At 40.0% G+C, this 21,919-nt stretch overlaps 1 protein-coding gene across 3 annotated transcripts; it reads left to right on the forward strand.

Moving 5' to 3' along the window:
- The first annotated feature begins 4,503 nt into the window (after window positions 1-4,503).
- On the forward strand, window positions 4,504-21,892 carry LOC127655685 (epsin-1-like). 3 transcript variants are annotated; one of them, XM_052143615.1, is made up of 13 exons: window positions 4,504-4,896; window positions 5,990-6,146; window positions 9,398-9,498; window positions 9,892-10,050; window positions 10,153-10,281; window positions 13,807-13,927; window positions 14,157-14,299; window positions 14,730-14,801; window positions 16,041-16,124; window positions 17,049-17,301; window positions 17,460-17,624; window positions 19,535-19,786; window positions 20,055-21,892. In XM_052143615.1, exons 3-13 carry the CDS (start codon window positions 9,430-9,432, stop codon window positions 20,531-20,533), a joined length of 1,926 nt encoding a protein of 641 aa, XP_051999575.1. In that variant the 5' UTR covers window positions 4,504-4,896; window positions 5,990-6,146; window positions 9,398-9,429; the 3' UTR covers window positions 20,534-21,892. The 3 variants fall into 3 exon arrangements, with proteins under 3 accessions (XP_051999575.1, XP_051999576.1, XP_051999577.1); XM_052143616.1 differs by having other exon boundaries at window positions 19,538-19,786; XM_052143617.1 differs by lacking the exon at window positions 14,730-14,801.
- The last annotated feature ends 27 nt before the right edge of the window (window positions 21,893-21,919 follow it).

The following is a 21,919-nucleotide window of genomic DNA, read 5'->3' on the forward strand; positions in this document are numbered from 1 at the left end:
GCAAACATGATTTAATCATAAAGTTCCTTAGGGGAGGGAGGCGGCTGAATGCCCCTCACCTGGCTGTAGTTCCATCTTGGCCCCACTTCAAGCCTCTGGACTCTGCTGAATAGCGTGTGCTTTCTATTAAGACCGCAATACTCCTGGCTTTGGCCTCAGTAAAAGGGTTCAGTGATTTGCAAGCACAGCCATTTGACAATTCATGTCTGGAATTTGGTCCGGGTCTTTCAAAATCCATGGTCAAACCCAGAAGATGCTATGTGCCTAAAGTTCTAACCACGCCCTTCAGAGCACAGGTAATTCACCTTCAAGCCTTTTCCCCCCCATTTAATTCAGATGAGATACAGTCCTTGCATTTTTTTTTTTGCCTTTTGCGAGTGCTACACACATACATTGAGCACACTTGCCAATTTAGGTTGTCTGACCTGCTCTTTGTGTGCTATGGAGGACGCTCGAAAGGAATGTCCATCTCCAAGCAGAGACTTTCTCACTGGATTGTTGATGCAATCGTCCTGGCTGAGTCGCAGGGTACAAATTGAACAATTGGTGTTAAAGCACACTCACCTAGAGGCATGGCTTCTTCATGGGCATGGATGAATGGTGTGTCCTTACAAGACATGTTTAAGAAGCAGGATGGCCTTCTCAAAACCAGAGGGGTTACCAGGATATCATGTTTGGGGGGGCATTTGGCTTGTTTGGGGGGCAACATAAACAATTGAAAAAATCGGCGCAAAATTAAGCTATACTACACACAATCTGTTTTAGTGCATATCGTTTTCTAAGCCAGGAACCCAGAGATAGGCACAGGGCCCCTATTAGACTATAGGGCTATCACATAAAAGTTAGTTAAACCAGGTCAACATTAATAATATGATGATGATATTATTATTATTTATTATTATTATTGACAGATTCATATATCAGATCACGGTGATTGCCTGGTGATGAGTGACAGGTGTTTGCTTGTGAGAAGACGTGCTACACGAGTAGGCAACCGAGCCTGTCCAAATGGGCGCTTAGGATAGCTACTTAGCTTGGGCTGGGATGGGCTATACAAATCTAAGTAAGGGGTAACAGACACACTAGAGCTGGAGGAGGATTGTCTGTTTTGGGGAGGGCAGAATGTTGCTGGCTCCGACACAGATGCAGAGCTGGAGGATGGTGCATGTGGATTTTGTGGAGGACATGCGTTTGGAGGATTTGCCGTTGTGGATGCAACAAGGCTTTGCTCAGTTTTGGGAGCAGAGGTACTGGGCTTGTCAGAGGCAGCATGTTCACTGTTACTAGCAGGTGTGCTGAGCTCGACAGAGGCAGCTTGCATGGAGGGTGAATGACAAGGTGCCTGTTTTTTAATGAGCCACTTATGCATTTTTTTATGTTTAATAAAAACTGGTCTAATTATTACATCCAAAAGTCTACTTCATTGACTTCAGTGCCAACTTCATTGACTATAGACTAGCAATTTAAGTGACTAGCAGGTAGCTAAGCAGCCTGAGCTAGGGTATGTTTCCCAACAAATTAATAGCCTGCAAAAATGACAAAAAAAAAAGTGCAAACAAAACTTAACTGTTCAAATACAAAACTTTCATGAAAAGCTTATAAGTACACACTAGCATTAAATGAGAAAATAACAAAGTTGTGAGCAGTGAGCCTTGTAACACGAGCTGCCAACAGATTCAAAATATATATCGTCTGTGTGCAGAGTGACTGTCTGACTGTGACTACTGCGCACTCTGGTTGTTAATGTGATCCGGCAGCAGACTGACACACACCCAATAACGGCCAATAGAAAAGCAATAGGCTACATTTTTTTTAATGAACGTTCTTGTTAGGACTGTTCGTTTTTTATTTAAGGGGCTACTGGAGGAGTTTTGAGATCTATAGTCAAAATAGACTTAGATAAATGTATTTAATTAAATCCTACTATTTTCACAGTCTCATTTTTACTTTAAGAGCGGGGTAAAGGAAGGAAAACTAAAATTTACCTCAACAAGGCGGGATAATGAACGACTCTAGTCTCATTCGTGGAGGTGGAAAAACAAGTTCTTTGTGAAATGCAAGATTTATTGTATTAAAATTTAAATGCAAAAGAATAGGTATGAGTCTGCTGTTTTTGTCAATTTTAAGTTTTAATTTAAAATGTTTGCGATTTTAATATAAATACATGGTTAAATATTTTTCCACTTAATTGCTTGAGCAAATTAATATATACATCTGTATAGAAGTAATGCATTGAATACGTTGATTAAATTGGGTTTTAACGTGAATATGTCTATTAAAGAGTGTATATGTGTACAAAGAGAATCGCAGTGCTGACAAAACTTTTTTTTTAAATAAAAGTTGCTGATAACTTCTGGATTTGAAATAAAAAAAATAGTGAGTGCCTATGTGTTTCTGGTACAGTACAGCCGCGCATCAGTTAGCCTACAAAGTAACGCAGCATATGTGAAAGCATCTCGCGCTGCTCTTGCACCGCATACAGTGCACTGCACACTGCTTTCTCATCGCCGCACATTCTATCAGCTGCAGTTCTGGCACCTCGATCAGTCCCCGAAAACTCGACGTACATTCACATCATATGTTAATGCAGCGGTAGAGTTACACTCACAGGACACTGCACTTATTCGCAATCACAAAAGTTCATTGTTTGCTCGTGCTTTAAAGCTCTGCCAGGTAAACATTTCATTGGTGTTCTGTTCTGACATAATGCACTTTTTCTGAGCGCGTACGCCAAGCTCGCGCGCACTGTGAAACAGCGCCAAAACTGGATTTTTGTTGTGTCAGACCTCACTCATCTGCTAGCGATGGAAAAATATGCACAAAACAATCCACTTTTAAATTGTAATTTATCATCAGATGGACAGATTATTTCTCAAATTCTCAGGGGAGGCAGAGCTTATCCTAGGGGAGGCACAACTCCCCCAGCCTCCCCCTAGACACGCCCCTGCTCAAAACACATTTGCTTGGTTTTACAACCTAGATGTGACATCTCTCTCATCGCAAGTCCTCTCTGTCAAGAGCACTTGCTATTTCATTGGCCAAACATACATTTATGCCCCTCTTTTCAAGTATGGGCTCCCTGCCATTTTACACAACCACCTGCATTCAGGCTGTTGTATCTTCCAAAGTCACAAACACTTTCATTATAAATAAAAATTCCTTCATAACTTCATTGGTGAAGGGGCTAATTCATACTACGCATATTACTATAGTTCATATATATTCTGAGTGTTTCCCTCCTGGCTCACCATGAGGGTCATTTACCTGCGGCATACTCATGACATCATGTTTCCTCTCTGGGAAGGTTATATTGTGTAGTGCGGCAGGATGGGAATCTGTTTTCCATAGCGTCAGTTAATGACACAATGTCAAGTGTACTGAATCGAAAGGGAACGTCTCGGTTACGTATGTAACCTTGGTTCCCTGAGATGATGGGAACGAGACACTGTGTAAGCTGGCCGCACTAAGGACTTTTTTTAGGTGCAAGTGATGTGCTCTTTGTCCCTCAGTCAGAAAATTGGGAGGAATGGTGTTTGTGCACCCGATTTTATACCGGACAGCTTTGCGACTAAAGGGCGGGGCTTTAACGCTGTAGCCAATCCTGGCATTATTGTAGAAAGGATTCAACTAGGTCATGTAGAAGGGCACTCCCATTGCATCAGCTTAGTGATGCAATGTCTCGTTCCCTTCATCTCAAGGAACCGAGATTACATATGTAACAGAGACGTTTCTGCTCTGATTTGGTCAAAATATTACAAAACGTCTGTGATAATCCCGTCTGTATGAATGGAAGAGCTGCTTTTAACTCAAGAAGAATACACAGAAAGCAACCGAGGCATATTAGTGGTTTACAATGTAGTCTGGTGGTGTGAATAACGTGCTACATGATCTTATGGTGTGTTGTTTATTGATTGACATATACACATTAAATATGTACTATATACTCACATTATAGTGCATATTATTTATTACAATGTGTTAAAATTACGATATACCTTTTACACAGTCTGGGCATTACGAATAGCATCGTCTTATGTGCATTTCCATTTTAACTGTATCCGACTTGATTATGTTATAAATATAGTAGACATGTGTATCTAACGGACATGCCAGAATAAATGAGCAAAGACTGTACTCTCTCATCGCTGCTTGACTGGCGAAATGAAGACATGTCACTTAAAATATAAAACTTTATTGAAAGAAACATTACAATTTGGCTCTGGTAATAAAACAGTAACAGTATCACATTTTCAAGATTTATCAATAGAAACAAAATTTTGCGGCATCTCACAGTGCAGCACAATGGAGAAATATGGAACTTTAGTCACAAACATGGCGGTCAGACAGTGACGTTACAAGAAACATGTCAATACACTGCTGATAGATACCGCTACATTTTAAAGTCAACTAGAAAATCTTTGTTATGGTAAATTCACCATTATTCATGAATATTCAAATCAGGGAGCGCGCAAGGGGGCGCGGTCGCTCCCGGCTGCGGGGAAACGGAAGCGGAAGTTCCGCCATCTCCTCGTACCATCAGAGTAACGGCAGGGTCAGTACAGACGATATATTTCACAAAGTAGCTCTATTATAGTTTTAAAATCAGTTACATTACATTGTATATATTTATACGACGAACCGGACTCGAGAGGTGATAGTTGTTAAGTTAAATCACTGTCGCCTCTCTCTGTCACACACTCACTCGCATCTCTTTATGAGTTCAGTTAGCATAGTGCCGCGCGCACATCTCTTAAGTGAGTGTTTTTAAATCAGCACCGTTACAGAGACAACAACAACAACGTCTTCCTTTACTCCAATCCTCCTGTCTTCACTACACGGACTCTGTTTTCTCCTTGATGTCTGATCGTGTTTGAGAGCGAGAACTGGAGCTCAGCTGTAAGTAGCCCCAGCTAGCTGATCTCTAGTTGACTTGGCAATTATCACTTTCTGTCTGTTTGAGAAGCTGTGAACTGGAGCGAGGCAGTTACTTTTGGAGTGTTTTCTAATCACCGGGAACATATGCTACTGTTCTGCTGGATTGGATCTGTTGTTGTGAATCTGTTCTGTTAGCTAGTTGGAGGTTTGCAATATTGAGAGGAGAGACACTGATTAACCTCTCATCTGCTCAGACAACAAACTACATGTCATATTATCAGATCGGATGGTTTACTAACTGTCAGATTTCTCAGCATATATCTGTATTTACGGATGCACATACACATTCTTTGGCAACAGTTGTCATAGATAAGTTAATCTCGATGTCATTTTGAGTCTTGGTTAACACCTCTGAGCAAGAGTTGTTTTTGGAAACCACCTGTTGACCACTAAATAAAAAAAAAATGTCACTCATTTTGTGCTTTTTATTTAGCAAACCAGTAGTTGTGAATAGAGTTAGAGAATTTACTATGGACTTTACTCTTGCTATCCTCAAGGCGACTGAGGTCAAAGCCTTATGTAACTGTGCTGCATATTAATACATCCTATCGTGAACTACACCTTATCATCTCTTGTTACTGGACGGACTGACATTTCTCAGAGGAAGTGCATTGTTGTATGATTGCCTAAAATAAAAATAATGGTACATAGTCAAGGGTGCTTAGAATGTTTATGTTAATAAACTCCCTTAAATCTTCGTTATGCTATAATGTTTGTGTTTAATGAAATAGAAAAATATGTTTGTGTGTATTAAGATGTCATGAAACTATTTTTATTGATTCATACAGGTGTGGCACTACTGTGTATAACAGTTTCACAGTAGGCCTACACCTAGCTGATGTCACAGGTGAGCGATGTGTTGTAAACCGGTCCCTGTACTGCCTTTAGGCACTGTCCGCCGCTATTGTGGGAAAGAGTGGAATTGAAACTCTATTGTGTTTTTAAGCCTCCATGATGCTCTGCCAGCTTTCAGCCCTGTATGAGGTAATTGTTTGTTATACTGTACTACCCATAACAACTTTCACTTTGTCTCTCTCTGTGTCTTTACTTGCAGTGGTTATTTCACTCCAAATCTGTGCTTCTGGGCCCCGATGTGGCCGTGTGGAGGTTTGGAACAGTGGACAGGCTAAACACTGAGAGCTCTGTGGCCCTGACCTGAGCACGCACACAGTGAGACAGAGAGGGGGGGGGAGAGAGACCGACACTCCCAGGTACACTTCACAGCCTGTGTCACTTTCTTGAGCCAGATATACACTTCATCTGATGCTCTTGTTTTTTACTACAGTGCTTTGTAGATTGGAGAATCTCTGGGGCTGTCATGGGTTTAGTGGGTGAACAGTAGGGCTGGGTATTGATACAGAGTTCCAGATTCGATTTCGATTCAATATTGATTCATATGGCTGTATTTAATTTATAGTGTCCCTTTTGCTTACATATGATATAAATGCTCTCCCATTTAATGCTGTTAATCATACAGGGGACCTTCTAGTTAGATACATTACAAAAATATTAATAAGTTAAAAACTGGCCCCGCATAGGAGTGTAACACTTGTAAGCCCAACCACCATCAAGAGACCACTGTTGGGCCCTTGAGCAAGGCCCTTCACCCTATCTGCTCCAGGGGCACTGTTTCATGGCTGACCCTGCACTTTGACCCCAGCTTAGTTGGGATATGCGAAAACAACTGCATTTCATTGGCTCAGTACCTGTACTCTGCACAATGACCTGTACTCTGCACAATAAAGTTGAATCTTAATCTTAATGTGTTTCTTCAACTGCCAGTTACGTTACAAGCTGCAAGATTCAAATGAGCTTTCGCGCCAACACAGCTGAGCTGAACAAGTGCCTGTCATTCATATTCGCACATATATTGAATCATACAGTTGTTTCATGCACATGATTCATTTACTTTATATTCATACATCCAAATGGTCACCAAAGTATCATGATAAATAGTGTACATATACACAGTTAACACATCAAACGCGATCATCTGATCTGTGCTGTCATGTTTGTTTACATTAGGGGTTATGCGATTGTCATTCACATAAACAGCAACTCAAATAGTGTTTAAGCATATGATGCGTTTGTTTTCTGAAACAGAAACTATCACAAAATCATCATGATAACAGTTTAGAAATTTGTATACTCACAATCAACACATAATCATGATCATCCACAGCCAACTAAGCAAAGAAGTTTGAGAATATATATAGTGAGTGATATTATTTGTTTAAAAATGCTTTAGCCTAATACAATAAATGTGTCAATTGTGGGTCATTTTGGATATATTTAATACAGGCTTTATCCAATTTCTTACACCCACAATTGAATAACAATGTTCACACCTTTTGCCTAATTTGACAAAATTACATCTTGATTGTAAATAACGCCCAATAAAAGTATTCTTCACACAAGTGATATTTAACTAGATTTTTCTTTGTGTTTTCCAGACATCACTTGTCTCAACTGTGGGACAGCTGTAATTTTAGAAAAATTGATGGAAAGAATTTTCATAAAATAAAAAGTTGTTTGTTTATTTTTCTGTTTGTTTTCAGATTAAAATAGTTTTAAACATGTAAAATTCGTTTTTTATATAGAATTTTCATAAAAATTATATAGTATGTGAACTCTTTGGAATTAGCTGGTTTTCTGCATTAATTGGTCGTAAAATGTGATCTCATCTTTATTAAAGTCACAAGAATAGACAAACACAATGTATTTAAGCTAACAACACACAAACATTTATAATCTTTCATGTCTTTATTGAACGCATCCCATTAAACATTAACAGTCCTTTGGAAAAAGTAAGTAAACCCTTGGATATTCTTTTTTTGAAGCCATTCTGTGTTGGATTTAATTAGATGTTTAGGGTCATTGTCCTGCTGCATCACCCAACTTCTACTGAGCTTCAGCTGGTGCACAGCCACCCTGACATTATCCTGTAGGATATCTTTATAAATTTGGGAATTCATTTTCCCCTCGATGATTGCAAGCAGTCCACAACCCAAAGCAGCACAAAATCACGATGATCTCTCCACTGTAATTTACTGTTGGGATTATGTTTTCATGTTGGTATGCGGTTTTCATAGTACTGCATGTTCTTCCCAAACAATTGAAACTTAGTTTCATCAGTCCACAAAACATTTTCCCAGTAGCATTGTGAAGTGTCAAGGTGGTCTTTGGGAAACTTCAGGTGCACAGCAATGTTTTTGTTGGAAAGCAGTGGCTTCCTTCATGGTATCCTGCCATGGACAACATGCCTGTTTAATGTTTTCCATGTAGTAGACTCATGAACAGAGTCATTAACCAATTCCAATGATTCCTTTTAACTCTCTTGCTGTCATTCTAGGGTTGTTTTTACCTCATTGAGCATTCTGTGGTGCGCACTTTAAGTCATCTTGGCTGAACGGCCACTTCTAGGAAGACTAGCCACAGTAAATCTAAAACTAAAAACTAAATTGTCTCCATTTATATACAGTTTGCCTAAGTGTGGACAGATGAATATTTAAGTCCTTCTAGATTACTTTGTAACCCTTTCAAGCTTTATGCAAAGCAACAATTCTTGATTGTAGGTCTTCTGAGATCTCTCTTTTTTATTTTTTTTGCAAGCCATGGTCCATGTCAGCAAACTCAAAATGTTTGAGTGCTTTTTCGAAGTTAAAGTAGCTCTAACCCACACCTCCAATCTCGTTTCATTAATTGGATGCCAGGTTTGCTGACTCTGAGCTTTTGTTGATGTCATTAACCTGGGGTTCACATACTTTTCCTGACTTACACTGTGAATGTTTGAATGATGTATTCAATATGTACAAGAACAATACAATAATTGGTGTGTTTTTAGTTCAAACAGATTGTGTTTGTTCATTATTGCAACTTAGATGACTATCAAACCAGATTTTAAGACAAAATAATGCAGGTAATTCCAAAGGGTTCACATACTTTTTCTAGTGACTGTAAATATTTCAATTCTGGCTCTTGGACAAGGCTGAACATATAAAATCAACTGTATACTTAAAAGGCACTTGAAAAGTCCCGAAAATAAATAGTAAAACCTGGTAAACACTAAGTCAGTTTTAATGTGACCTTCATATAATAACAACACCTCTTTGTCTTAATAAAAACAGAACATTGGACATGAAATTGCCAGAAGTTGAAGAAACAACCAAGAGTGGATCTAACATGTTTGATTATTTTTAAACAATGGTGTGACCATGGATTTTTGAATACATTTTTAGTGTAGTATTGATTAACCTTCTGCTGGTGTCTCCTGGCCATTCTTAGATTTGATAATTAATTTGAGTTAAGTTGCCATGTGTTTATCGCTTTATTGTTCCATTTCATTTGGAATTCAGAGCCAATACATTCCAATTAAAAAAAAACTTTATATTTGCCTGCCCTGTACTGACCTTTGTTCCTGTCTATATTAGTGGTTTATTGACCTTGTTTTACAATCTCTCAGATTTAGCACAACCTGATAGCCAGCCTGTTGCCATGTCGACATCATCGCTTCGGCGGCAAGTGAAAAACATTGTTCACAATTACTCTGAGGCAGAGATAAAGGTTAGACTTTTACCCTTCCAATTCAGCTCTCATGTTTTCTTTACATTATTTTCCTGTCTTTCGCTCCTTCATGACCTTGGAAAAGTTTCCTGTCTCTCCTTGCTCATCTACCTTTTTCATGATAATTCTTTCTTTTTCTGCCCTTCAGAAAAGAAGCAATTGAATGAAAGTGCAAGCAGTCTCACATAAGAGCAGGATTTCATTCATTTTTTGACACAATTATTTCAGTTTAGGTTCAAACGAATAAAAAAAATACCTGAAGAAACTCTGATTATTGAATCAAGAAGTATACTCGGTATCATATGTCTGCTTTTGATTTAGTGCTAAAAGATTACATTTAGAATCACTACAATGAACCAAAGTTTATTGAGCCTTACTTTATACTTTCTCCAGGTTAGGGAAGCAACCTCTAATGACCCATGGGGTCCCTCTAGTTCTCTGATGTCAGAGATTGCAGACCTGACATACAATGTAGTGGCCTTCTCAGAGATCATGAGCATGGTCTGGAAGAGACTCAATGACCATGGCAAGAACTGGAGACATGTCTATAAAGTAAGTTCAACACTGCTGCAAATGGCACTTGTGTTGTAAATGGAATGAACACTGATGCTTTAAACAATTTCTCTTGTATTTTCAATTCTCTTTCTTTCTCAGGCTATGACTCTAATGGAGTATCTGATAAAGACAGGTTCAGAGCGAGTGGCACAGCAATGCAGGGAAAACATCTATGCCGTTCAGACACTCAAAGACTTCCAGTACATAGATAGAGATGGCAAGGACCAGGTATATTTAAACACAAATAAAATGTGTTCTCTCTCTCAATAAGAAAATAAAAGAATAACTCATGGTGTTAGTTTTAACGTGTCCTTCAGGTCTTTAATGGTTGTGCTCATGTGTGATTCTTACACTGCAACAATCTCTTGATCAAGCTCTGTTTGTGCAGTTAGCATAAAACACCAGGCCTTTTAATCAAGACCTTTCTTTCTCACACTAAATCCGTAATAACATCAGCCCAGTCTTCAATCACATTGGGGCTTATTTAAAATGAAATATGTTAGTCACCCTAATATATTTCTAACTCTTCGTGTTTCTTTTGTAACTACCTTAAACTCATTGACTTTCAGTCTTCTGTGTTTAATTAATCACTCAGATGCTAACTTTAAGGCTATTGGACAAAAGAGCCATTAAACATATTTTATGTGCAACCACTTGTGCTTTGAACATAAAATAATTTGATAGATAAAAAAACCTGAATATAAAATAGAATCACAAAGCAGTCCTTCTGCATGTGCCTTGATCGTGCCCATGCAGGTTCACCGTCAAGAGAGTATACTTTGTGCGAGGCGTAACCTAGGCTAAGTGCTTTTCAAATATGATTCAGGAAAGACCGGGCCTCTTAATTGCTTTGATTTTGCATACTTGTATGCACAGAAAGTTTTCAATAAAAATCTCCAGCTGATTCACAACACTTGTGTACGTACATGAATTTGTTCCTACCCTCTTTCCAATGTGAATTAATTTAGCAGTATTCTATATGAAGGAGCACGTTCATGAAGTTGGTAATTTGCATAAAACATGCCCAAACCATCTCCAGTATAAGGGACTTTAGCACCACCGTACCTACATAGGTGTAAATATGTAGAGAAAGATGCTGTTGAAGCAAAAGGCAAAAACAATCACACTATAAAAGAACAAAGTTCAACATTACAATTAAGAATTATTTTATAATATGGTTGGAGTGCTGCTTGTGCAGGAGCATTTATCTGCGCTTCATCGTTTGGTTCAGGCTGTGCATGTGGTCCAAAAGTTAGAATCGCTGCTGGTTATGTGACACAAATTGCACACTTCGAACACTGCCATTAGGTAAAGAAACTCCCTGTGCCATTGTAATATTGTGCAGTATACAACATGCTAAAACCATTTGGCAAACCCTTTAGTGGTTTAGTGGTCAACCAATATGGTTTTTCAATGGCTGATATTGATATCTAGAGAGCTGGATGGCTGATAAACATAATACAATTTAATAACAGCAAATAAGATGTACACAACTTCTAAAGTGACAAAACAAATGCATATTTACAAAAATTTGCATAAACTCGGAGAAAAAAAACCTTGAAACAGAAAGTGTAGAGTATTCATTGCAAATTTTGGTAGATTTTGGAACTGACACAAGGGATTGTTAACGCTTCTGTTAATCGGCCAAGTGATCATGGTTATTGGATGATGCCGCTAATCGCAAATTGGTTAAATAATGACAGATTAATCGGCCTGGCTGATATATCGGTTTATCACTAATATACGTGTGTATACAGTTGAAGTCAGAAATGTACATATACTTAAGTTGAAGTCATTAAAACAATTTTTTTAACCACTCCACAGATTTTATATTAGCAAACTATAGTTTTGGTAAGTCATTTAGGACATCTGCTTTGTGAATGACATGAGCAATTTTACCAACATTTGTTGGTTTTTTTTTCTACCTACAGATAGCTTGTTTAACTTTTAATTGACTATATCACAATTCCTGTGGGTCAGAAGTTTACATGCACTTAGATAACTGTGCCTTTAAACACCTTTCCAGAAATTCTAGAAAATTATCTCAAGCCATTAGACAATTAGCTTCTGATAGACTAATTGGAGGTGTACCTGTGGATTTATTTTAAGGCCTACCTTCCAAGTCAGTGCCTCTTTGCTTGACATAAAGGGAAAACTAAAATAAATCAGCCAAGACCTCAGAAAAAAAATTGTGGACCACCACAAGTCTGGTTCATCCTTGGGAGAAATTTCCAAATGCCTGAAGGTACCACGTTCATCTGTACAAATAATAGTATGCAAGTATAAATGCCATGGGATCATGCAGCCATCATAGAGCTCAGGAAGGAGACACATTCTCTCTCCCAGAGATGAATGTAGTTTGGTGTGTAAAGTGCTGATCAGTCTCAGAACAACAGCAAAGTACCTTGTGAAGATATTGGCGGAAACAGATAGACAAGTATCTATATCCACAGTAAAACGAGTCCTATATCGACATAACCTAAAAGGTTGCTCAGCAAGGAAGAAGCTACTGCTCCAAAACCACCATAAAAGTCAAGTCAAGTCAATTTTATTTGTATAGCGCCTTTCACAACACACATCGTTTCAAAGCAGCTTTACAGAATATCAGCATTAACAGGCGATAAAACTGTAATGTCTATAAAGTCGATTAATCATCATTGTGTAATTTAGATAAAATACGATTTTTAATAGTGTTTAAAAATAATTAAATGATAATTGTATTAATAACCCCAATAAAAAAATCCAGACTACATTTTGCAAGTGCACATGGGGACAAAGATCTTACTTTTTGGTGAAATTTCCTCTGGACTGATGAAACAAAAATGTTTCTGTTGGGCCATAATGACCATCATTATGTTTGATACGATTAAATGTCAGGAAATTAGTTTAAATGTATTTAGCTGAGGAGTATGTAAACTTGTGACTTCAACTGTGTGTGTGTGTGTGTGTGTGTGTGTGTGTATAGTATGTGTGTGTATGTATATATATATATATATATATATATATATATATATATATATATATATACACACACACACGATCAGCCGCAACATTAAAACCACCAGCCTAATATTGTGTAGGTCCCCCTTGTGCCACCAAAACTTTCAAAATGAAGCGTTCTGAGATGCTATTTTCACCACAACTGTACAGATCGGTTATCTGAGTTACTGTAGACTTTGTCACTTTGAACCATTCTGGCCATTCTCTGTTGACCTCTCTCATCAATAAGGCATTTGCTTCTGTAGAACTGCCGCTCATTGGCTGTTTTTTGTTTTTGGCACCATTTGGAGTAAATTCTAGATACTGTATGTGTGTGAAAGTCCCAGGAGATCAGCAGTTACATAAATACTCAAACCAGCCGGTGTGGCACCAACAATCATCCATGGTATTATCTAATCAGCTAATCATGTGGCTTCAGTGCATAAAATCATGCAGATATGGGTCAGGAGATTCAGTTAATGTTCACATCAACCATTAGAATTGGGATAAAATTTGATCTCAGTGATTTGGACCATGGCATGATTGTTATTGCCAGATTGGCTGGTTTGAGTATTGCTGTAACAGCTGATTAGCTGACATATGCAGTACACAGATTTCACACTCAAATATGTGTGTACAAATGGTTAGTGAACGAAGCCCAGTGTTATTAGTTAGTTTGTTGTGCTACAAGTAGTATCAGCAAGATGAAGATGTTTTGTGTGTCTTTTAGATCATAGAAAATTAGTTAGTGGTATATTGCATGTGTGTCTGCAGGGTGTGAATGTACGGGAAAAGGCCAAGCAACTGGTGACTCTGCTAAAAGACGAGGAAAGGCTAAGAGAGGAAAGAATCCATGCACTCAAGACCAAAGAGAAGATGGCACAGACCAGCAGTGGTAAGAACAGGAAGTGTTCTGCATTATAAAGGGCCTATTAGGGGTCAGGCTGGATGCACAGAATGGGTGTTGGTCAGCCTCTATGTAAACACATTCTAAACGCACTTAAGTCCCTTCACAGTGTTGGCCAAGAGGTTGGTAAGCATTATGCCCTGGAAGCACTTTTAAGGACCAATAATCCACTATATATTGATGCATCATAATAGCTGTCATTTGACTCCTCCCTTAGCCTCTTCGGCCCCTTCTGCTCCTGCTTTAGGGGGAGGACTGCACACAGGACCAGATGCTGAGCAGGCTTGGCCCCAAAGCTCAGGAGAAGAGGACCTGCAGCTACAGTTGGCACTGGCTATGAGCAAGGAGGAGGCGGAGCAGGTAAAGTCTCTCAGCCAATCAGCAATCAGGTAAAATCTAAAACTATTGAGATGGTACCAGAAACAGAAAGAGCCTTGTTAGACCTTCTTAATGTGAAATTGGATTTTAGCAGAGCTATAAATTGCTCTAATGGGAATTTTTAAATATATTTTTGCTTATCAGCACTGATTATTAAAAAACGTCCAAGAACTAAAAACATTTCTAACATGCAAATAATAAACAAAAAAAAGCTGTCTTATAATAACCATCTTAAAAGCTCCCTTCCCTCACTGCCATCATAAAATAGAATTAAGAGCTATATCTGTATTAATAAAATAGATTAATAAACACATTCAAAATTAGGGCCCTTCCTCTGCACAGTTTCTGAACATTTCCCCTTTCACTCCATCACTCACACCCCTCCCCCTGACCCCCCCTCCCCCTCCCTCAGACTAGCACTGACCCTCTGGAAGATGCAGAGCTCCGCTACGCACTCACAGTCAGCAAGGAGATTCACCAAAAGGTCAGGGACGAAACATTCATCCAGGTTACAGTGGATGAACCCTTCCTTTGCCATTCTCTTTCTTGCACTTCAGAATTTAATCACAAATCATTGATCAGCCTGAATTGGACCCTCAAATTATTTCAGTATGATCATGAAACAATCAAAACATCTGTTACTCCTTTGCCACCAAAATGGTGCTGGTTCCTGTGCCAAAGGTGGTGGTCAGCTTGTTGAACTACAAACTGCACTCAGAACTGGCTCACTTTTCATTTGAGGTCTGAAAGCACCAGTGTTGTCATAACAGATTATGTAACTACTTATTCTGCCCTCAATCAATCAGTCTTTTGAGTTTTGAAAAATAATTTTTCGCTTTTGATAGAAACAGCCAAAAAATTACACAGAACATCGAGAAATGTATTTAATAAATTACATTTGTAGCAATTAATTTAGATATGATATTTGTTAGTAATATCAGCTTATTTTAGATTGACACAGAAAATAAGGAGGCTGGAGCTTCTGTGCAATGCAACAGGAAGTTTGTCAACTGATCGCTCTTTGCATCACCACATCGGATGTGTCGTTGATTATAATGGGATCAATTTAATCGTGTCAGTCTTGTGTTGTTGTAATGACAACTTTGTACAGAGACTGCAGACAGTGTTCAGCCCTCTGGCCTCTGAAGGTAGTGGTTCTTGGTTTGAGACTAGCAAGTTTTAGGGGCCAGTGTGGTGCAGAATTTTCCTTCCCTGAGTGTCCTTATCTGTTTTAGAAATGCACAGAGTGGTTCCAGATTGGATAACAAGCACCCTGTTGGTGGAAAAGGCTTAACAGATGGACCTAATAAGTGCTTTTAAATTATTCTCTTTTTTTTTAGTTTTCACAAACTGAAGTGCATAATTGTATAATTCGTATTGTGTTCTTATTGAATTCTATTGAAATAATCCTGGTTAATCGTTCTACATCTGCACAATGAAATCAATGAATCATTAACATGTCAACTTCCTTGTTCAAACATATTTCTAAATTCTCATTAATTGTACATTCGTTGTAATTCCACCTGATCTAAAACTGGCTTTGCAATATCAGAAACACCCACTACTTCCCAATGTTGTTAATTTGTGTCTAAATCAAGCCTTGACACTCACCTCTGAAGCTGGTGAGACATGGGAGTCAGGTTGCCACAGTAGACTCCATTTCCCATCAGCCCACAGAACTTTGGTTCACTGTGATGATGTGACGGTGGTGTGTGATTGGCAGGAGGAGCGTCTGCGCAGGGGGGACGACCTGAGGCTGCAGATGGCCATCGAGGAGAGTAAGAGGGAGAAAGCCAAGCCCGAGGAGGTGTGTGATTGTGTATGATTGTGTAAGTGAGAATGTCAGTGGGTCGCAGATGATGTCATGACTTCATGCTTGATGAGGCGTTCCTCTTCTAGGAGAATTATGATGAGTATGAGGAGTACACATGGAAGCGTGTTGTGTTCCTGTGTGTGAGCTTTACCAAGGGTTGTGTATTTGTGTACCTGCCTCTCACTCTCCAAGAGTTACCTGCTCTGTCTGTGTCTCTCACCCTGCGTACGCTCTTTAGCACAAAGATGTGAGTGAGCTTTTAGGTCTGTTCTAAAACCTAGTGAGCTGTCTCCTGCCTACGTAGGCAGCTGCATTCTATGACAGCATCCTAACCGACATGGAACATCAAGTTATTGAGTGCACTCCCAAATTCACTCGCAATTAATTTCAATACTGGTGATGTTAGAGGAACTACGCAATACTCTGAGCATAAATATATAACACACATATGTTTCAGGTAAAATAGTACGTTTTCTATTATTTTAAATGTTTTTTAATCAATACTTTTCCATATTGAATTAATTATAAACAATACGTATATTTGCAGTCAATTTCTCTCGCTTTGTCCACCATCTTTATTTTTTTACCGATTGCAGATTATTGCCCCTCTAAAGAATACATATGCTGCCTTAGAATCTGGCTGAAACATGGTTTCTTAGGAGGCATCATAATTAAGCTACCTTTTGGAACAGCCATTGATGCCTAAAAATGTTGCCTCCAGTGGCAGCTCTCTAGGTTTTGGAACAGAGCTTGTGTTTCACGTCCTCTAGAATTTTCTCCACACTGCAGCTAATATTGAACCACTTTCAAGTGAAAGTGCCTGTACTGTGTTTATAAACAAGCTTTTCTTTTACGCTTTGGATTTTTAGCCAACTCCTTTTAAATGAGGACGTTCTTACTGACATGTCTCTCTCTCAGTCGTCTCTGATGGAGTTGAGTGCGGTAGATCCATGGGGGGTCCCTGCAACAGGCTCTGCGGGACCCTCTCCTCCTCCCGTTTTGGCTCCTGCACCTACCACTGGACCTTGGGGCACTGCTGACCCTTGGGGAGCCGTCTCCCCTGCCTCTCCGCCAAGTGCTGACCCCTGGGGTGGAGCACCACCAACAGTAGCCCCAGACCCATGGGCTGACACCTCATCTGGAGTGAATTCTGACCCCTGGGCATCTACAGGTGAGAGTGTAGAAGATCTTTTGATCCATGGGACACTTGTGCGAGGTTGGCATGAATTGTTAGGTCTTCCCAGTGTTGTCCTCTATATCTTTACCCTGGCTTTTCCTCTTTCTACATGGTGTCGTCTTATCCTCGATCTTTCCTCATGTCCTCTCCAGCTGTGACCCCTCCAAATGCCAACCCTTGGGCTCCCTCTGTGGCTTTGACCCCTACCCCACTATCAGGGTCGACTGATCCCTGGGCAGCAGAAGGAGCTGCTCCTGCCACTGATGGTTTGACCTCTGACCCCTGGAGTGGCTCAGTTAAACAGACCAATGGCACAGGTATACTTGCATATTTATACGCATCAATGGGAATTATCATAGAATTTCAAAAGATATTGAGTCTTTAGTTATAAGTCACGTTGCATCAGGCAGCCTTGAAAACATTGCACTGTTCAATGAACATACCTACATACAGAAAAAAGTGTGTATTTCTCAGTATTCCCACACATTTTTCACTATACTGCCCAATCTGCAACTTAAGAGGGTTTGTACTTGATACTGGTTATTTGACCATTCGCTCAGCGTTGCCTTTGTTACTGTTGCTCGCTCAGGCAAGATTTAAAGAACTCATATGAATAAATTAGAATAAATTCTTTAGTAGGCTGTAATGAAGTGTTGCATTGCAAAACATTTTTATCTGTCGTTTTTCTTGAAAGAAATGATTAAAAACATGATTAAAAAATCTGGAGACTGTGAATCAGAAATTAGGGGAATGCTTGTAACAATCAACTAAAAAGAGAAAAGCCTAATTTGATGGTGATTACAACTGAGGCTGTAAGTGTAAGTGAATAGAACTGTGCCTAACCATTCTATCAAACCACTGGTACCGTTGCGAGCTCCAGAGATGGTGTAGGCGACACGCACATGAAATGCGCATGTCAGATGAGAAGCATATGAAGCACTTATAAAGCGCCAAATGGGAGATGAATGTTATTAAATTTGGTTTGGTGGCCGGTGAAATGTTTTTTAATGCCATGAAAACCCTGTCCATGTTTCTTAAATTCTCTCTCACATGGAGCCCTGCCCTCTGGTAGATAAATCCACGCTGCAAACATGGATATTTACAGGTCACAATATACACCATCCATCTTTAACCGCTTATCCGAAGTCGGGCCGCGGGGGCAGCTGCTCCAGCAGGGGGCCCCAAACTTCCCTATCCCGAGCCACATTAACCAGCTCTAACTGGGGCGTTCCCAGGCCAGTGTGGATATGTAATCTCTCCACCTAATCCTGGGTCTTCCCCGAGGCCTCCTCCCAGCTGGACGTGCCTGAGACAACTCCCTAGGGAGGCGGCCAGGGGGCATCCTTACCAGATGCCCAAACCAACTCAGCTGACTCCTTTCGACGCAAAGGAACAGCGGCTCTACTCCGAGCTCCTCACGGATGACTGAGCTCCTCACCCTATCTCTAAGGGAGAAGCCCGCCACCCTTCTGAGGAAGCCCATTTCGGCCACTTGTACTCGCGTTCTTTCGGTCATTACCCAGCCTTCATGACCATAGGTGAGGGTAGGAACAAAAATTGACCGGTAGATCGAGAGCTTTGCCTTCTGGCTCAGCTCTCTTTTCGTGAAAACGGTGCGATAGAGCGAGTGCAATACCGCCCCCGATTCTCCGGCCAACCTCCCGCTCCATTGTCCCCTCACTCGTGAACAAGACCCTGAGGTACTTGAACTCCTTCACTTGGGGCAATACCTCCTTCCCTACCTGGAGTACGCACTCCATCGGTTTTCTGCTGAGAACCATGGCCTCAGATTTAGAGGTGCTAATCCTCATCCCAGCCGCTTCACACTCGACTGCCAAGCGATCCAGTGAGAGCTGAAGGTCACGGACCGATGATGACATGAAGACAACATCATCTGCAAAAAGCAGCGATGACATCCCCAGCCCACCGAACAACACACCTTCCCCACCCCAACTACGCCTCGATATCCTGTCCATGAATATCACAAACAGGATTGGTGACAAAGCGCAGCCTTTATTGATTGACATTGTCACGATATATATTGTCATATCACCCAGCCCTAGTATATGACAACAAAGTCAATGTAGGAATGGTCAGTAACGTTCTTATGGCGGGACTTAGCGAAGGGTCAATTAGATTGTAAACCTGTTTCACTAGATGCGTGTGTTAAACCGTCTGCCTTTAATTCTTATTTTCTTTCTGTTTCTTTCTTTTCTCCACACACCAGCAGATCTAGAGAGAAGAGGCTCCTCAGTGACAGGTGATGCAGGGGGTGGAGGGAGCACAGGCTCTCCGGTGCCCTTTGACCTTTCATCGCTCGGCTCCTCCCTGCCTGTTCGAAAAACACCAGAATCATTCTTGGGGCCAAATGCAGCGCTTGTGGATCTGGATTCACTAGTATCATCAAAACCCAAACCTAAACAACCACCACCACCAAGCATCTCCTCCGCATCTCACAACCCCTTCCTTCAGACACAGGGTGTGTAGCACATTTTTGCCCTATTCACATTTTTGCCTCATTGCTGAAAGTTGCTACTCTTGGTCGCTACTAGGAGCTTAACAGGTGGGACTGGCCATAGCTTTTGAAATTTGATCAAAAATGAGATGTATTGCCGGTAAAAATAAATGATGGAAATAGAATTAGCTCAGGTCACTTTTCGCTGCTGGTTGCTGTGAATGTGAAGACCACCTTTAGAGTGAAACATAGTTTTTGTTTATCACTTTAACTCTTTCTACTTTTTCTTTAGGTCCCTCCTCATCAGGTATGAGCATTACACCGGGAAGTACCATTTCCAGTCGAGGGGTGTCTCCAACCCCTCCTTCCACTTCTAATCCTTTTGGCGCAACCCCAATGGCATCTATCTCCCCTCAACCCTCTTCACTTGGTCTGAGCCAGCTCCGTGCAAGCCCTGTTCCCCCAAATCCTATGCTGGGTCACATGCCTCCACCAATGGTTCAGCCAGGGATGGGCATGCCAGGAATGGGGGTCCCTATGGCGGCCTCTGGTATGGGCATGGGAATAGTACAGTCCAGCTCAATGGGCATGCCTTTTGGTGGAATATCCCCTATGGGTCCAGCAGGAAACCCCTTGCTGATGGGCCCGGTAGGCCCTGCGCAGCCTGCACTGATTTTGGGCGGGCCAACAGGGGTTCACGGAGTAATGGGAACAGGGGGATCTGTGGGAGGTGGTGCCACAGGCACAAGCACCAATCCTTTTCTCCTTTGAAAATTTTTACCGATCCCACGTGCTCTGTCCACTCAAGAACCAATTCAAACCTGCCCTCCCAACACAAACAGTTTATGTGTTTGACAAAAAAGAAATGTGTACATCTCTATATTTAATGAAAAAAGTTAAAAACAAAAATTGTATTTTCTTTCACAAGAAAGCATTTCATTTTTTTTTTTTTCATTTTATTTTGCACAGTATTTGAGGTCTTTTATTTCCCTATTAAATTTGTATATTTTTTTTTCAGACATGAGCATGGATGATTGGCAGTGGTCATTCAATGAATGCAGGCTGTCAATATTGTTATATTAGAATGATTATTGCTAAAAAAACATAGAAAGACTTAGAAAGTGGTAGGAAAGAAACAAGCCACTAATGAACTGATCTCATGGAATCATACACCTCTTTCTCCCCTTCCATTGATAATGGAAGAAAAAAGCCGGTGAGCCTCTGATGAAAGAGTGCATGAAGGATGACTGTAAGACAAAAGGAGTAATTTAAAAAGAGTGGATTAAAAAGGGTTCTGCTCACCATTTCATTCTCGGCTCTAGTAAAAATCATTAAATGGTTGTATTTTAATTTAATTTAATGTGTAATCTTGTGTAATTTATTTTTTATCTAATGGCTCTGACTCCTGGGAACAATAAACCAAGGAAAATCACACTGGAAATTGCCATTGAAAGAGATGCCTGCTTGGTCTCCTTGGATCTGCGAAATTTCAGTCCACTTCATGTGATTCTTATACACTTGTGAGTTGCTGAAGTGGGGCTGTATGTGTGTGAGCATGTATGTATGTATGTCTGTATGTTGAGAGAGTCTGTGTATGTTGATGTGCCCAGTATTTTCACTCAGCTCACTGCTGTTCTTTTGTTGGGGATTTAGCAGCATAGTCTCACATAATAACAGGATCTTCTGTTATAAGGGTCCTTTATTTTCAATTATTTATTTTTGCAGTTTTATTCAACTGTAAAAATCAAAGCATTAATTCAACACCTGTTCACGTGAAAGCCAGCGACTGTTCTTGCATTTCACTTTACCACTTTTTCCTTTATGATTTACACAGAAAATGGGGAGAGTAAAGTGTTAACGCTTTTGAAACTGAAAAAGAAAATGATCTGAATGACAAAACTAAGTGAAATCATACTATGAAATCGGGGACTGAATGATGTAATCCATGCTGTGAACCTTTATTTACTTTCAATGAATTATTTTATATATATGAAAATTAGATATTTCTCTAATATTGGCTATGGTCAGAAATTGTGTGGTGTTGACTGTGAACATTCACATTTAAAAATAAAATGGAAAAAAAAAATCAAAGAAATTTAAGAAATAAAAAAATAAAATGAAATAGTTCAAGCTTTTTTGTTGTATTGGTTTGCATTC

Source organism: Xyrauchen texanus, chromosome 15 (genome assembly GCF_025860055.1).
Source record: "Xyrauchen texanus isolate HMW12.3.18 chromosome 15, RBS_HiC_50CHRs, whole genome shotgun sequence".
Classification (NCBI taxonomy): Eukaryota; Metazoa; Chordata; class Actinopteri; order Cypriniformes; family Catostomidae; genus Xyrauchen; species Xyrauchen texanus.

Coding starts and splice junctions, on each gene's coding strand:
- LOC127655685 (XM_052143615.1), top strand. CDS start 9,430: ATGTCGACATCATCGCTTCGGCGGCAAGTGAAAAACATTGTTCACAAT. Junction 17,302..17,459: donor TGACCCCTGGGCATCTACAG/GTGAGAGTGTAG, acceptor TGTCCTCTCCAG/CTGTGACCCCTCCAAATGCC. Junction 19,787..20,054: donor CCCCTTCCTTCAGACACAGG/GTGTGTAGCACA, acceptor CTTTTTCTTTAG/GTCCCTCCTCATCAGGTATG.